At 36.4% G+C, this 17,367-nt stretch overlaps 1 protein-coding gene across 1 annotated transcript in view; it reads right to left on the bottom strand.

The window, feature by feature from the left end:
* The window catches only part of ACER3 (alkaline ceramidase 3), a 51,533-nt gene that overhangs the window by 4,052 nt on the left and 30,114 nt on the right, over positions 1 to 17,367 (bottom strand). Inside the window, exons 4-8 of the mRNA XM_014887350.2 lie at positions 16,916 to 16,968; positions 14,720 to 14,801; positions 13,586 to 13,621; positions 5,628 to 5,686; positions 2,207 to 2,308 (exon numbers count right to left, since the gene is read on the bottom strand). Coding sequence (XP_014742836.1) covers positions 2,207 to 2,308; positions 5,628 to 5,686; positions 13,586 to 13,621; positions 14,720 to 14,801; positions 16,916 to 16,968 — 332 coding nt within the window. The remainder of the gene's footprint in view (positions 1 to 2,206; positions 2,309 to 5,627; positions 5,687 to 13,585; positions 13,622 to 14,719; positions 14,802 to 16,915; positions 16,969 to 17,367) is intronic.

Here is a 17,367-nt window from a genome sequence, read left to right as displayed (position 1 = left end):
AGTACAGAGCAGTACAGATATCGGCAAATCGACTTTTTTATTCATTTAAAGAAAACAGACATTTCTTCATATGATGAGTGATCAATTATTTCTGGATACAAATTTCAGGGAATATATATTATGCCATCCCACAGTCCCAAATGAATTCTACTATTCTCCTCCCCAAAACCCTGTGAACTACTGTCAATAGGATGAAATTCTGAGTTTAAGGTCCAAGAGAGGAAATGAGATTTATCAGATATCATTACTTTAAATCTGGCAATCAAACCACCTATTCTGCAGGTCTATGGAAGCTCAATTTGCCTTTCTCTGTTGGACTCTAAAACAGAGACAAAATGGGTGTTCAATGAGGAAGCAATTAAAGTAGAGGGTCTGAAATACTCCACCAACATGCTTAGAATTTTGTAGTTATGGGATGTGAGCAACTTGGGAAGGGGCTAAGGGATGGAGATAAAGAAATAAAGAGAAGGAACTACATTGCTCCTATTTCTCCTGCTCACTAGGCTTCTGCAGATAATGCCTATTTGGGTTGATGGTGGAGGAACTGTTTGCAACTCCTAGTCTTTTATTCTCACTTTAATTTCACTTATCAAAACAAAAAATGGAAAGCAACAACTGCATGTGTTAAGGAAGAAAAATCTGCAGCTCCTGGAATATATCCTTACTGCTTGATATTATGGTGCTTCATCCAAAGCTGCTCAGTCACAAACATTAGCACAGAGCTTCAATTGAGTCAGCCCAGCAATAACACGGGAACATGCAGACAGTCAATCCACCACAACTTCTGAGCCTTTTGATAGCAGGAAATTTCAAAGCTTAAATTCAAAAGTGTGTGGTTCCAACCAGAGAAACTGAGTGCTACAGATTTTTTGTTATTTTAATTTTTTTTTAAATAAGCTGCAGATTTAATGAAATATGGAACAAAACACCCTGAATCAAAATTCAGGTTTGAACTTTAAAACTAAACAAAGCAGGTAGGTGGATGATTCACAAGTTAGACCTTCAGAGAATAAAGAATTTCAAGGAATCGAAATGTATTTTCTCCAAAGGTTCAAATTATAATACCTCCCAGAGAAATCCAAGGCTCTGCAGATGTCTGATTAAAGCTAGTAAACAAGCTTTTTTTTTTTTTTTCCAGTACCATAACCAAACAAGTATTACAGAAAACACGCTAACATTTTTTCCCCTTACGAAATGAGGATGGAAAAAAAGTGCCTCAGCAGCTGGTGTCATTTTTGGGCTTAGGAATCAGTTCAAAAGCCCCATGGACCCAGAGCAGCTCAGCAGGTTTGGTGAATTGTGGGTTATGATCTCACTAGTGATATGAGGCAGCTGCAAAAATCAACCCTGATGCCAATATTTGCAAAGTAACTGTAAACCCAATCACTTGTGCTGCCAAATATCTACTCTATCTCATCTGTATCAAGTGGTCCTAGGGATGAGGATCATGTATTATATTAATTTAAAAAACATTTCAAGAATACTTCATTGGAATTAATTTTCAATTGGCTTAACCTAGCACAGGGATTGCAGAGCCAAAAGAGATGGAAAACTTTAGACTTCTTTATGGTACACTGTTGTTTGGCTCTGACAAGCCAGCTTCCTAGGACAATTCTGTACAACACAGGTTCCTTGGCATAACAGTGTTTCAAATTGTCAAAAATGTATTTTTTCTGGATGCTGGAATTAACCTTTCAATGCTGCAATTAACCTTTCCGTCTCCTCTAGGTTGCTGAGCAACACGTGAATTGCAACTAAGTGTTGTTTATTGGTAACATGGATATTGTAATAGGTATTTCTTGAACAATAATACAGAATTACTGTTTTTGATATTTTCCTGGGAAATGGCAAGAGCAGAACCTAAAAAAACCCAATCAAGCAGGATAAAAACACATTCAGATGAAATCAAGTGTGAATAACAGGCTTTAGTCAGCCACAGATCCTCAAAATTACTTCAGTGACATTATTTTTCTCAATTTAATTTGAAGTTAAAGAGAAATAACAAAAAATAAATCTAGAAATGGTTAAAAAAAGTTTAAAAACCTCATATTGAGTGCTGACCCTAGTCATGAGCAATCTGGATAAAGTGTTTTGTAGACAGCATACAATACATATAATGAGATGGACTTTAATACCCACCTCAGAAATAATCCAATCTTTATACTTAAAGGCTACTAGAGCTATCCAGACAAGTGAAAAACCTTACCTCAATTTATCACAGAAAATGTTGTCCACATTCCAGAGAAAAAATCCCATTAAAAATACAGTTAAAGATGTATAGCCTAGACCTCTAAGCCATGGGTATACCCTAGAGAGAGAAATAAAGCAAGGTTTAGTTCAGAATGCTTTAAGACACAGAAATATGCTAACATATACTACACTAAATATGTGTAACATACAGAAATGCTGTTATATGTAAATAGAAATCTTCATCAGTTTGTTTTTTTCCCAAAAAGAAAAAACACCAACTTCAAATTTCATCTGTTTAAATATTGTATTTTACTTCTCCCCTATCTTGATCTTATGTTCTCTGAGACTGTTCTTTTACCTCTACAATATTAATTCTTTTCCTAAATACTGCACTCTCCAAGCAAAACCAAAAAGCAGGAAGAGCAAAGCTGGCTAAAATACACTAATTCTTCAGTCCCATGCATATTCTTTCATTAAAAAAAAAAAAAGAAAAAAAAAGGAAAAAAAAAGAAAAAAAAAAGAAAAAAGGCCCTGTTACCAACTAGGACCTTCTTTTCCAAAAGAAGAGGGTCTTTGTCAAGAAACAATACCTCTGTACTAGGGAATTTGTATAAATATGGTCTTTCAAAATTATTCTTTTATGAATGTAGACCACCATGACCAACAACTAACCAAATGAATGGTATTAAACCCCAGAACTTTTATGTTCATCTTTGAGCTGAATACTACTTGGAATAGAAAAATGTTAATTTAATTTTGGAAGAAAAAAAAAATCCTTTAAGATATGGAAAGCACACTGAAGAATCAGATGCAAGAAAGTGCATCATTAATAAATTAACTTTCCCTACATTCAGGTTGGACCATGAAACTGTAAACTTCCTACATGTAAGGCTGCTTTCCCACTAATAAGACAAGTCCAAAAGCAGACCCAAATCCAACCCTGAAAGGCTGCCAAGAAATACTGTTCAAGTTATTTTAAATCATTATGAACGCACAGTTGAGATTCTGAGTTAGAACACATTCCTGAGCTGCTTGTTCCTCCACTGGGTGTGTTACAGCACATTTCAGAGCTGTGAGCACTGGGAACCAAAATGTGCAAAACACAACAGGTAGCTTGCCCAATGGAGGGAGCTCTAACCAGATATAAGCTGTACATATTCACAAATTGACTGCCAATATAAACTAGCAAAACTATTATTTGTTTAGTCCAATAAATGTGTGGAGCACCATGCAGTACTTGGCCAAGACTACAGTGTAATATGACCCCCTCAGTGCTTCAGAGACTAAGCAGACTGTGACATGACAGAGCACTAAATGGTATATTAAACATGCTGGTAATTAGATAATTATAGGTGGAATTGTTGAGGAATAAACAGTGGTGTTTTGTAAAGGAATCGGCTCACACCACTTATTAATAGGGAACATGCTTTGTGAACAGAGAATAACATTTGTCCAGTTGTAATCTTGGGAAGGGAGCATACCTAACAAAGAGATGAAAAGTGTGGGGAAAACAGGCAGGAAGAGGAACAACTGGTGAGGACAGGATGAGGCAGTAGCGTGGAAGGAATAACATTCTGTTCTTTGGAATTTGCACTCTAATCTCAGAGTGACTTCAAGGCCCACACTAAGAAATAGGAGTGATAGGAAGTGAAGTAAGAAAAAACAAGCAGAATTCAAGGTCAGTATGTGAGCTCGAAGAGGTTTGGTGAAGTGCTAGCACTACTGATGGAAATAAAGGAGAATGTTCTAGCAGTGCAGAGAAAGTAAACCTAAAAGTGTGCTTGGGTATAAATTTTAGAGAAAATAAAGGGTACCTTCAAGTTGGCAGAGCTTCTATAGCAGAACTAATTTAAAATTAGTAGTAGTTTAGTTAAAGTGTAGAATTAGTTTAAACCTACTTCTCTTCCCATCCCAACTTTCTACCCAATTGGCATAACACCACCAATGAGGGAAATAAGTCTTTGTAGGGCCCTGTTGCAATGAAGTGATCAAGCTAATTAAGAATATACACTCCAAGTCCCTAAAACTGAAGCGAAAAGTAGGTGGAATTTCAGAGACAGACTTTGCTGGAGCAAAACAATGAATGGTACTTTGGGAGGGAAGATAGTGATGTTATTGATAAAGACAACTATGAAATGCTTCAGAAATAATGAGAATGCATAACTATGTGGAATTTGCAGAAGTAGGAAAACAGCAGGCTCAAGAGTTTGTCTACACAGACAGAAAAATTTAATCCAAGAGACTAGAACCGTGCTAAATCCTTGAATAAGAACAAAATTAAAATGACATCAATTTGATTCAATTTAGTTCCCCTTGGAGGTGAATTAATGCAGTATCATTTAAGATCTCTAGGAGAAGATTAAAATTTCCAGTCCATAGGTTTGAAAAGTACCTTTAAATTGATGTTTGTTTCTAAAGCTGCAACACACTATCAGTTTTAAGGTATTGCTTAATAAAAAAGTCTGTGAACATTTGCACTTGGTCTGTGGGAATTTCTTGGGGATAGTCAAACCACATGAACTGAAATGGCAATTGGAAGGTGATTCAATGAATGTACTTGATCCTTGTGGGTGTCTTCCAACTCAGAATATTTGAGGAGTCTATAATACTTCAAATTCACATTTTGTTAAATTCTTCTTTGTGTTCCTGAACAGACACATGTGGAACTTGAAACAAAATTTAACAAGAAGCACATTTAAAAAGACGACAGAAGAAATAAGTAATTTTCAGAAGTGATCCCCAAACGCATGAGAACACCAAATGTTCACAGGAGACAGACAGAAATGGGCCATCAACTGAGCCCCTGAGAGGTAAAGGTGTATGTTTACTGATTAAATTCCATTTTCCTCCCTTTTAGCTACCAAGTCAAGTCTGCTCTGATGATTCTAATGCTTTTCAATGTCTCCTAGCACCTTTAATACCTTTTATTTGTTACAGTTGTGATTTCAATTTCCATAACATTATGTCTAACTTTATCCAATCAAAACTGTAAGAAAAACTATCATGTGTTATTTTTTAAATACTTGTGAAGGGAAAAGGAAATTACTAAGTGATGGTTGCACTCTGCAGTCTTACAACTCTCCCAGTATTATCATTAGAGTTTGGACACTAGCAACAGATTTCACACTACACAACAATATGAAGACAAATTCCATTTCTGTTAAAATCCCAGGCTAAGAGCTGAAGCCACCAGCAGAACACCTGACAATAGACACTGATCATAAGTGTAGAAATCCCAGTTTAGTTTAATGTTATCTCAGTGGCTTCAAGAAAGTGCAAGGTGATGAGCCATTCTCTTTCAACCCAGGGGAGCCCAGGACATTATGTACCTAGTTAAAGAAATTCTCCCATTGCCAATTTCTCATGTTAAGCTGACCAAAAAATGAGCTGCAAATGCTATGTTGTAACTCACAATGTTGAATTAAATGGTTACTTACCATAATACTATATAAACAGATCTTAGAACTATGATGGAAACTAGTGTTCCATACATGATCTGAAAACAAACAAAAAAAAAAAGAGATAAAATTCAGCAGTTGGGTTCAAGAGACCTTATAAAATACTACAAGAGTAAAACATTTTTGGAGCCTCTTTTTTTTTTTATTTTTAAGTCTCAGGAAAACAGCATTCCTTCTAACTTCATCTCCAGAAAGTTTTCTGTTCAAGTTTCAAATAAAAGTATGATTATAAAGCATGTCCTTTATACAATTACAGGAAAAGTCAGTTGTGTAAAACCAAGGTTCCACTGCTCTGAATCAGAAAGCAAACGCTAGATGGCACTCGGAAAGCATTCTGAAATCAAAAACGGTAACTAACCCCTATTATCTCTTCTCTCTCCTTGCATTTTAGCCCAGGATTGTATAAGCATCAGCTAGAACTGTTTTTGAAAGCTGTACTTCTTTCATTGATACTTGATTAATGTGTTTCCTGAAAGCAAACACCTGAATAGACTATTCCCACACTAAGCATGGGGAAGAACTTTCCAGGAAGCATTTAAAACAACTATTACAGATTGTTTGGATTCAATCAAATTATATAGTGGGAAGGTTGCACACTCTGAAAAGATCCATGAGCAAAATCTGACTCACTGAAGACTTGATGAATTTGAATGCTATCACCTGACTTATAAAAAGTCAAAGTAATAATTTGTTTTTTGTCTTGTGATCTTGAAATCACTCTCCTTTTTTTATTCACAAACTTAAAATCCATGTAACACCATCTCCAAGACGTACAGATTAAAGAAGAGAAAAAATATGGCCAGTCATGCCTGAGAGTGATGCAGAAGTCACTGCAGCAGGGAAGATTTTTAGACACTGGTGACATTCAATTACTTTCTATAGTTTTTATTCTGAACATTGGTTTTCTCCTGCCAAAAGGCAGTTTTTGTTCCAAGCAGCTGTGCCTTGCTCTTTTTGCCTCTTTCCAGTGGCCCCCAGGCCTCCCAGTATTTTTTTCTTCCTTGTTCACTGACTTATATTTCTCATCTTGCTTCTAGTTAGTTTCTATCTAATTCTGCCTTTATTTTACATGAAAAAGAAAAATTATAAACCTTTGCTGTCTATTTTTAAAAGCCACTACACCTACCAGAAAGAAGTGTGCTTACAAGCAGGTGTCCTTACCATGTTCTATTGACCACCTCATACCCTCCTTCTTTTCTATTGTCTTTGAGACAGGGACTGCCTCTCACTCTGCTGTAAATGGGGTGTTCAGATCCTACTATCCTGTAAGCATGTCTAGTCATCTCACATAAAATAGGTTACTGTAATAATGCAAAGTGAAACCTGCCTTCCAAAAGTCAATAAAGGCAAATTTACAAATTTCTTTTAGCTTTAGGGATGAGATTAGTAGCACATGCTGTGTTATCAGTGCACCTATACAGAACAAGACAGACAACAGAGCCCTTATGTTTGACAATAGGTAAAAGTACTGACTATTCAAAGTCAGTCAGCATAGCAGCTCTTCATTTGCATTCAGAACAAGATTAAAGAACTCCAGTAAATAAACTACTACTACTGTGTATTCTGCTCTGTAGAGCTAAACAAAGCAAAACTATTTGAAAGGTTAATTGGTTCTGGCTTGCAATTTATACGAAGTTGTTAGTTAATTCCAGTCCCCTTGTTGGGGTACAGCACATAAACCAGGAAAAAAAGAAAACCAACAAAACCTAGTAGACACAGCCAGTGCTTATCAGTCCCAAGTTAAGGGTAGGAAGAGGAGTGCTCAGGTGTGCTAGGTGCTGTCTGCTGGTACAATTCTTCATTGCTGACATTTTGCCTAAAAAGATCCCACCATATAAGTACATTATCAGCCTAATTTGAAAAAGCCCTTTTCATTTTTTCTAATCAAATCCAGCAATTTATTCTAAGAGAGGGATGGTATAGAGGAATATACTCATAGAAAAGCTCCTCCAGAATCCAAATTACAGTTTGATTTGCTGATCTCTCTTTACCGATCTTCTTAAAATTTCCATCGCTAAAGTACTACTTTGCAGTAGAGATATGGGGAAAAAAAATCTATCCATTAGGATCAATTTCTGTCATACACATTAGAGGTTGTGACCACCCTTATGCTTATATCCAAATTGCTTTTGGATTCTTTGTACAAGGAGTTCAATAGTGTCAGACTATGCCTAGAGCCCAGGTAAAATGCTGTGTTTTTCAGCAGTTGCTAAAAGCAGGAAAGAGCAAAAGCTAAGAAAAGCTTTCTTTGCAGAGTTTCCAGCTTAGCATTTCCTAGTGAGTTAATGGCTTGCAGAAGAGGACATATTAATGGAGGGAGGAAGGAAAAAAAAATAAAGAACCTTGCAGTGACTGAAGAAAAATAAGAAAAATATGCCCAATAGTTGACACTTCAATTTCTTGCCTTTTCCGCTTCCCTAAGCAAACAGGTTGTTAGCAGTAAAACACATTTGTGTTTAAAAGCCTGTAAAAGACTGGAACAACAAGCTGCTCTGCTCTGCACACTCCAATCCTCCTCGCTGAAGGTGAGCACTCAGGAGGTTCTGCTGTGATATACAGAGACTGTGGCTGCACGCCTCCCTCAGCTGTTTGTTACTAGTTGTTTCTTACTCGGCTACACACCAAACTGCACAACTTAGTTCAGATGTCAGGCAGCGGTGCTTACTTTATCTCCTTTACCATCCTGGCTTTACTATTTTTATCATGGTAAAACTTTATTAGGTATTACTCATCCACCTAAAGAATGACAAAATACAGTATTATATAAAAAAAGAAAAATCTGCCTTATTCAAATTAACTCAAATTTTTCCATTTCTTTAGCTTCCTTTGTCCTTCTTTTCTTTAACTAACACATCATTTAAGTGATAGATGACAACCCAAGCAAGTTTTCTGCTATTTTCTCTCACACTGCCATTAAACTGTAAGCCAAAGAACATCTTTGTACTGCAATGAAAACAAAAGGAAAGATCAGAATCTCAATCCTCTGTTACCACTAGACAGTTCCCTCTTTGTTGTTTCAGATGCAAATAAAGCTCTGTATTTCTCAGCTTTGAAGGTATCTTTGCAATTGAGGGAAAAACCCAAAGTCTGATGAATACACAATGGATTACCTCATAAGAAGGCCAAATATGAAGAAATTCCTAATTCACAAATGGGAAGTAAGCACTTCAGGGCTCAATGTCTGGCAGCATTTTTAATGTGGAAGCCATTAAACAAATCATACATAAATTCACTTATGTAGTAAGAAGCATGGTTGATACTCCACACTGAGAAGGGAAGCATACAAAACTGGTTCTTCATCTACCCTTCTAGCACAGAAAGCAGCAGTTGCCTGCTATTTCCACTTCTCTGTTTCCTGTACTCCTGGCCTTCTACTCATGCTTGGTTAATAAAGTCAATTTATCAGCCTCAAATATTAGTATACACATTGGGCACTGCACTGAGAGATTTCAGGTTCTTGGCAACCAGCTTATCTAATACCCCAACCAGCTATCAAAAGATAAATACTTAAGTACTTGAATGTAGAAACCGTATTTGCAATTTGCAACAAAGAAAACTGAGTTCTACATGGGTTTGGTTTTCTGGAGAAAAAATCCGAGCTGGGAGGAATAGGAAAGACAACCAAGATGGCAGTGAAACAACAAGTAACTCAGCATAGTTACAGCTGTGTAGTACCACAGGCTGCCTTGACAGCTCCCAAATGAACTAAATCAGATTCACTGGGTTTGGTCTGTTTAGATGCATGTATGTGATGGCAAAATGATTCAAAAATGATTCACAAGTCACTGCTGCTGTAGAGCTTCTGGGACACTGTCTGCCATGCAAAGTCAAGCTTCCCCTCCAGTGACTTGTAGAGCTGACCTTCCTCATTCCCTAAGCTACTGTGCAGGTAGAAGCACCAGCTAGAATGAAAGCTGTACTTGCTTGGGAAGACATTCCCAAATGAGCTGTGTAAGAGTGAAATATCACTCAAGTTAGTTTTATACGTGCTCATCAGCAAGACAATGACACCAGGAAAAGCTCTGTGGTGAAGACACGCTTGAAAAGGTCATTTTGAAGAGAATACTGGTGAACCTGAACTTATGGGAAGTAAGAACACATTCCACTAAAAGGTATAATATATTAGCCACAAGCCTACAATCAACTATTGCCTTAGCAGCAGGAGGGACTCTGGAGAGCTGTAGGACATCCAGTGGATCCACATAAATTCCCCAAAATGGTGAATCCTACAAATCTGGTTGTGCCCGGACAGAACATAGTTTTCATGCAGTTCCAGGCTCCCCTACATACTTCTAGATGTACATCTATCTTGATTTCACTTTCTTCTTTGCACTTGTATATTTAAAACACCCCTAGAGAAAAAAATCCATTAAATTTTGCATTAAGGCAAATTAAATACCTTTTCCTGCTATTCTTACTTTCTTCCTCTTACTCAAAGTCACCTGGAGATGTAAATCCAATACTTGTATTTTACATTTATCAAAAGTAAAAAAAAAAAAAAAATCCCTGGTCATGTTGTTACACTGTAAACAGTGAACACATCCAGGCACTCCCTCCCCCCCTTTGGTGATCTGTGAACAGTTTAGAACAAGAATAATTTATATTTGTTCATCACTGCACCTCTTCCACTTTGAATCAGTCCTCATCCTCGTCCTCAGGGCCTCTCAGTTATCTCTTCATTTCCTCCCCAGTACCCAGTGATAACTCTGAACTTTGTATCATTACAGATACCAGCAGTACATGCTTCTTTTACCTGCTACAGGTTGTTAAAAAGGAAAACAACCAAACAAAACAATCCCACTACTGATTCCAAGAAAATTCAGGCCTTTTCATAATCTCATTTAATCATTTTTCACTAGTCATTACCTTACCCTATTTGCAACTCTCCTACTGATCTGCTTCTCCAGTTGGCTTGTTCTCATGGGACACCCCAAGAACATGTTAGAGTACCTACTTTTTACATCACATTTCCTAATGTAGAAGAAACAGCTATTTAATCTACTTTTCCATTAACCTTTTAATTATTTGTTTGCTAAAATTTACCTCAAACTGTCAGAGCAGATGACTACACAAATAAAAAAGGTTTTCAGAACTATTTCGCTATTCACATAACTTGGCCTGCTAGCTGAACGAGGTATTTTGGTCACTACAAGTGATCACATACAGTATGCAGCAAGCAGACAAATCCAGCTGGAACACATTGCTTAGTTTGTGCCAGCTTCCTAAGCCTCATCATATTAGAAAGAAGGCTACTTGTAAGATGTGAGTTGAAAGTTTAACTTCCAGACTAACTACTTCTACTTCCAGAGCTGTCTCTGTATGTCTGTGGATCACTTTGCACTAGCAGCCATCCTTCCCCTGCCCCTTTCCTTGTATACATGTGGTAAACAGGATGAACAACTAATCTGATTTAAAATTAATTCTGAGGAGAGTTAAAACTTGTTGCGTTTCCCAATCAAATTCACATCAGAAAATAAATCTGTGTGCCAGATGGAACAGAGGGGAAAGGCACAGCTGTTTTCTGTGGCAATGATGCTGGCTTAAAAACAACCAGGCAGCTGGGATGTAGGGTTGTTTAGCACCTTGAAAATTAGGACTAACAGTACTCTAGCCTGAGAGATTTGAACATAAACAAGACAATATATGCCTGTAAAGTCCATTAATATATTTAATTTAATTGATGAGGAGGCAAAAAATAGTAGAACAGTTGTCAGGCAAGAATTGGATTTTTTCCTTCTAATGATGTGCTGCCTCAACAGCCCAAAACATGGATCTCATCCCTCCTACAGCTGAAGCACTAAAAGCCTTAAAGACCTCTCTTAATATGTGGATGCAGAATAAGAAGTTGGTCTCTGTTGCCACTGTGTCATGGATAACAAACTGAAATCACCTTTATGCCCTGCTGGCAGCTGGCAATTTATGAGTCTAAATTGGAAAGACAAGTAGAAAGTAATTTGGGGAAAAATGAGGCTTGGATCCTGCTTGCTAAATATAATAGAATCCTTTTTTCCATTCTTACTGGCTTCTTTCCAGAGGGAAAAAACCCCACAATCCATACTAAAACAATGAACAATAAAAAGCTATCCTTGTAATTCTTCCTCCTTTTGCAAGGTTGACAACTTAAAATGATCACAAACACCTAGAGGAACCAAATGCTGCTTTATCTCCTGATGCTGCTTTTTAACCCAGTCAGAAAGCCTGTGATTTAAACTATGATTGCATAAGCATATCTAATTTTACTTCAAGTCTAAGTGACCTATTCAGCTGGAAAACGCTTACAGAAATTATTTAACATTTTTTTAATGCACTCTAAAATAACGTACAAGTATTAAGAAAATAACCTTGCTCAGCTGTGTGGTCAGGGAAATATTTCCTCAGGATTTACAATATATTTGGCAAAGATTGTGAAAAAACGAGTACAATACTTGAACATTTGGAATTCCGCCATAACTGTATGTTCTCCATAAAAATCAATTTGCAAAGAATTCTTGTAAAAAGTCCAACACTTTTATGGGATCCAAATATTTTCTACATTGATTCCTCATGTATAAATTATAATAGGGAATTCATATTCTGAACCTAAGAGAAACCAGATGCAGAAAATTAAAGGACTGTGACAACAGTTTAAAGTTTCCCTATTTCCCTCTTTCCCAAAAAGTAACGATATCTATTGTTTTAGTTTTTGTGACATGGGGCAATACCTATGCCAATACTTCAAACTGGACTATAGTGAAGCCGTGATGTATTTATTCCAATTAATCAATTATTTGCCCAAGTTGCATTTAAGAGATAAAAGTTCGCTATAAATAGTAAATTTTGCCACTGTTGTTAACAAAACTACTCTAAGTCACTTCATTCAAAACCAGTTATGACCAGCTCAGTAAAAGCACCAGAAATTGTCACTTTCATCCTAACCAGTATCTTTCTGCTGGAAATGTAAGTAAGAAAAAAAAGAAAGGATTTAATTAATATCACCAAAAAAACCCCCCACACTGCATTTTTTTTTTTAATCTACAGGTAGGATAACAATTCATGTTTCTAGGGGAGATTTTCTGTAGCAGCTGAAAATTTATTCTCTTGCTCAGCACTTCACTAATCCACCAACAAGAGCCACGTATCATTTTACAACTGCTGATGCAGCAGGCATGTTTTGACAAGCAGTGGCACTACCAATTCCAAAAATTAAGGCTTTAAAGCTCTGTCCTGCAAAGAGCTCAGTGCTTTTTGCTTGGCAATTTTTCAGCTGTTATCCCTAATCAAAAAATAATAAATGAGGGAAAACTACCCATGGCATACAGAAAGGAGCATCATCTCTAACCTCCTGTGAAGAGGTAAGCCATGCAAGTCCTATCCCCACAGGCAGGGGATGCATATTAATACCCTTGGGCTGCGACAAAATGAGCCTGTACCAAATAGGCCATTAAGCCTGCACAAAGCAGTCTGCTACATAACCCTAAAAGGCATTCTGTGCTTAAACTCACCTTGAATTTCCACAAAGTAAGACTGAGTAGTTAAAAAACCCGATAAACTAATGTGTTAAAGCAGAGAGAAGAATGTGGTGCTAAGTCAATCAAGCCATCTTATGATGTAAGGTCATAGTTTCAAAGCAGCTGCTAATGGAAAGCAGCAGAAAAAGACTCATTTAGCTGTTCCTCTCTCACACACCTTAGAGTCACCTCATTACACTTGCCACTGATGAAAACCACAGGAAATATTAGGTCAAAAGTTAAAATGCAACACACATTGAAGCATTCTAGTTTTTCAGGTCACCGAGTAAGAGGATGGTGACATGACAGGCAGCAATAATGGTTAAAGAAAAAGCAAATGACAAATTGCACTTTCCTTCCATCTTTCTTCTAGTAAAATACTGTAACACGTTCCACTAAAATAGCATAGTTAAATACAAAAATTAGTTGTTCCAACAGAGCAAGATTTACCTGATGGAATACAGGCTCTTTCAAATCTAGGTAAACCTGGAAAGATTAAAAAAGAGAAATAATTTGCAACAGAACCATCATAACGTTATTCATCTAAATATTGCCAAGGCTTGTCCTGTTAGAATCAAGCCATGAATGCCTATCCATGCACCATTAAAGTTGGTCAAACATTTGAAGTTTCCTCTGGCAGAACCTGAAGTTTTAACTGTGGAATTATTTTAATCTAAGAAGCAGAAATAGAAACATTAACATCTGACAGAAGGCTTTTAGTTTAGTAGAGTTGAACACATACAAAAACAATTAAGATGCTGCAGTTACCATATGTTCTCAACACGCATCACAAGAAGAAAACATACTCAACTTTGATTTGCTATTATTGTTTTTGACAATAATGTAACATTTCAATTCATTTTACAAAAAGCTAGTAGTTCTTCCTATTCATAATACAGTTAATTCAATTTATGTTTTTGAAGAGGGAAGGGCACTAGATCTTAGACATAATGTGACACAAGTGTAAAAAATTCTAGAAGAAACAGAAGAGGCAAGTATTTTGGCAGCTGAAGATGACTTAAAAAAATATTTTAATTATTAAAGAAATGGTTATCAACAGCCAGCATGAAACTGAATTTATTCATAAAGGAAGAATGCTCCACTGACAAAAGGAGTCAAGTTAGCTGTGTCTTAAAAAGTTAGAACCGTTTAAACTAACAGCTAAGTTCTTCTCTTATTCTGCCTATTTTAAAACACCAGTCTGCATCCTAGACAGGGTACCACAGTTCACTTTTTTGCAGTCAAACAGAATGATTCTTATTTCTACAGATGAATTAAAGTGAGACAAGGTGAGGAACACAGGTCATCCAAGGTCTCATATCAATTTAGTGGCAACTGTTTTTCTCACATTCCTATTCTAGCAACTGGATTATTGCTTTTCTTCCTTATTTACTCTACACAGTGGTTTAGATAGAAAGGTTTCAGGTTCCTCTGGCCAGCAACATAATTTTCCCAACATAAAAATAATTTTTCTTTCTTGACTGGAAGTGACAGAGATTTAGTATTGCCTCTATTACATTCCCCCACTGTCAGAATAACTGCCAACCTAAGGGTGAAAATGCCATATTAGAAAAAGTTACTTACTATGCTGACTACGACGCTGTATGTTATTAACAAGAAAAGCAGTGCATAATTGACTGTATTCTTGTACTTGAAACATTCATACCTGGAAGAGAGGATAAAGGAGAGAGATAACAATCAACACTTACCATATAATGGATGCAATTTCCAACATATAATATTAAAAAAATTTGTGAGAAAATTGATCTAAATTAGCCTTAGGCTCCTCAAGAAATTCTAACTCTTTCAATAAAGATACATTATTAAAAAAAAAAAAAATCATGCTCTTAAAAATAAATGTTTAAAAAAAAAAAAACTAAAGCAAAAAAGCCCTAACACCAATAAGCTAAAGCATATGCCAAGAAATAACCCACTCTTAGAAAAGTTTGTAAAGCAGAAGTGTTTTTAGAAGGTGCTTACAGGGTGATAACGGATGGCAAACTAGAAATTAGCTTAAAATGCAACACAGCTGTCAAAAACATTACTGAGCAAACAGCAGCGTAGGAAAAGGACTGCCTTGCAAAACAGTGAACTCGGATCTGTTAAAATGTAGATTGTTTATGGCTTCACTACAGTTGCAATGCAGTAAATTTGCTAGATTGGGTACTGGTAGAAGTGGAAGGTAAAACCACCTGACTGCTCCCAGCATGTAAAACAATCAATTGAAATTACCTTCACAATCTATACACTGTATCTCAGTCTTAGTTGTGATGGAAATACACACACATCCCAGACTGTCTCTCCATCAGAAAAAAGGTCCATAAAAACCCCATAAAAATGAATTTTGAGAAGCCCATTATCATCAGGGCTAGAAGAAGTTGTCTATGTAAGTTCAAGTTACATCTCTCTAGTTCCTTTGTTTATAAACTTGGAGCAATAGACACCATCATGAACTGATAATAAGAAATAAAATAAAAACACATATGGGAAACAAAGAGTCTAAAGGCAGCACAATGTGTGACATTGCAAAATGGCAGCTTAAGAATCAGCGGGACTGAATGATGTATAAGGGAATGTCCTGTGCACAACCACCTGCAACCTACCTTCAAGCAAACTAAAACAATTAAAGGCCTCCTAAATTACACATTAGCTCATTTTTGGAGCATTTTAATTGCTACCACACATACCTACACAGAATCTTATTGGAGCTATAAATGCAGTAACAGACTTCAGTGCTTGTGAAGGTAACAAAGTAACCACTGCACTAAAAAAAAAAAAATTCAGATAGATTTTTGTAGCCACTTCTCATCCTTTTCTCCAATCACATTCAAATCAGACAAATGCAAAGGCAATTTCAAGGTGATAGGGAGCTACAATGGAAATATTTCCACTAAAAGAGGCATTATGATTCTTGTCCTGAGTTTGAACAAATCACACTAATGTATTAGCCACAAACTGAGGGCAATTTCCATAGATAGGGGTTTAGTCCTAAAGCATCCCATCTCCATTGCAAGCTACCAGTAATCTTCACCAAGACATCACAATTTTCAACAGCTGAATATTTGATATGCTCAAAAGCAAAAAGACCTTTTTTGTCTCTTTTTGTCTGCAACAAGCTAATTTATCATTTGGATTTGCCAAGTGACAGAACAAATCATATTAAATCCAGATCTTGCAGCAACAGGCAAGAAAAAAACAACTTAGTGTATCTTTACAGTTGTCAAATGTCACATTGCTCCCAAAATTAAATGGGAGAACACATCCTGGCATTGCATTAAGCTGTCATGCATGTTCCAAGACACTTTCCCCAAAATATGCATTTAACTCCTCATAAAATCTTGTCTCTTTAATTTTCCAGATGAATGAAAAGCAGGTTTAGCCAGAAATCCGAAATTTGCATTTTGAACTAGACTACATGATAGAAATCCAGCTCCAATAAATTATAATGTTGCTAATTTTGTAGGCATTACTAAAGTTGATTTTATTATGTCTGCTGTTTTCATACACGTAGCACTGAGCTCTGATTGTATACTACACTAAGTCTTTAATGAGTGGGTTTTTATCCTTACTAAAAGAAAAACTGGTAAAATACATCTAAATTAGCAAAGACTAGGACTAAAGCCAGCCTGGCACTCTAATATCATAATGCTATACAAAAACAGATCTCACTGAAAGCAGTAGAAGCTTTCTCTCTATATATGCTAAATTTGGCTTCAGAGACTACATTTCAAAAGTGAACATTTCATAAATATTCAAGGAAAAAGATTAACAAATACTTACAGGCAGTAGACAAACACACAACAACTGTATATCATTGGCAGTTCATCCAACAGCTATAAAAAGCAAAGACATCAAAACATGAAAGATACTTTTAAGTCACAAGCTTGTCTAAATTAATTAAGGAGAGGTATGTCTTAAGTAAACAGGAGTTTTTAAGTCATTTGGACATCCATCTTCTTGACTGCACTCTAACACATAGCACTGTCAAACCCTGTTCAGCTACTGAAGCTGCTGCATTAAAAAGCTTATTGCTCTGAATCTTTTGAATATTATGCTTCATAAACACCTACACATTCAAAGAATCTTGGCATTTTTACTGCTCATACCTCTTAAAATATTTGTAGGATTTAGTTCTGTAAAGCCAGGCTGAAGAAGACCATCCCATCTATGACCTTACAGTCAGTAGCATCTTCTTACTTGACAAGGAAATTAAAGTGTAATTTTTCCATAGC

The sequence above is a fragment of the Sturnus vulgaris genome, chromosome 2 (assembly GCF_052056855.1).
Source record: "Sturnus vulgaris isolate bStuVul1 chromosome 2, bStuVul1.hap1, whole genome shotgun sequence".
In the NCBI taxonomy this organism is placed as follows: domain Eukaryota; kingdom Metazoa; phylum Chordata; class Aves; order Passeriformes; family Sturnidae; genus Sturnus; species Sturnus vulgaris.
Note: the sequence above shows the minus strand (reverse complement) of the source record. Positions and strands in the feature narration are given on the sequence as shown.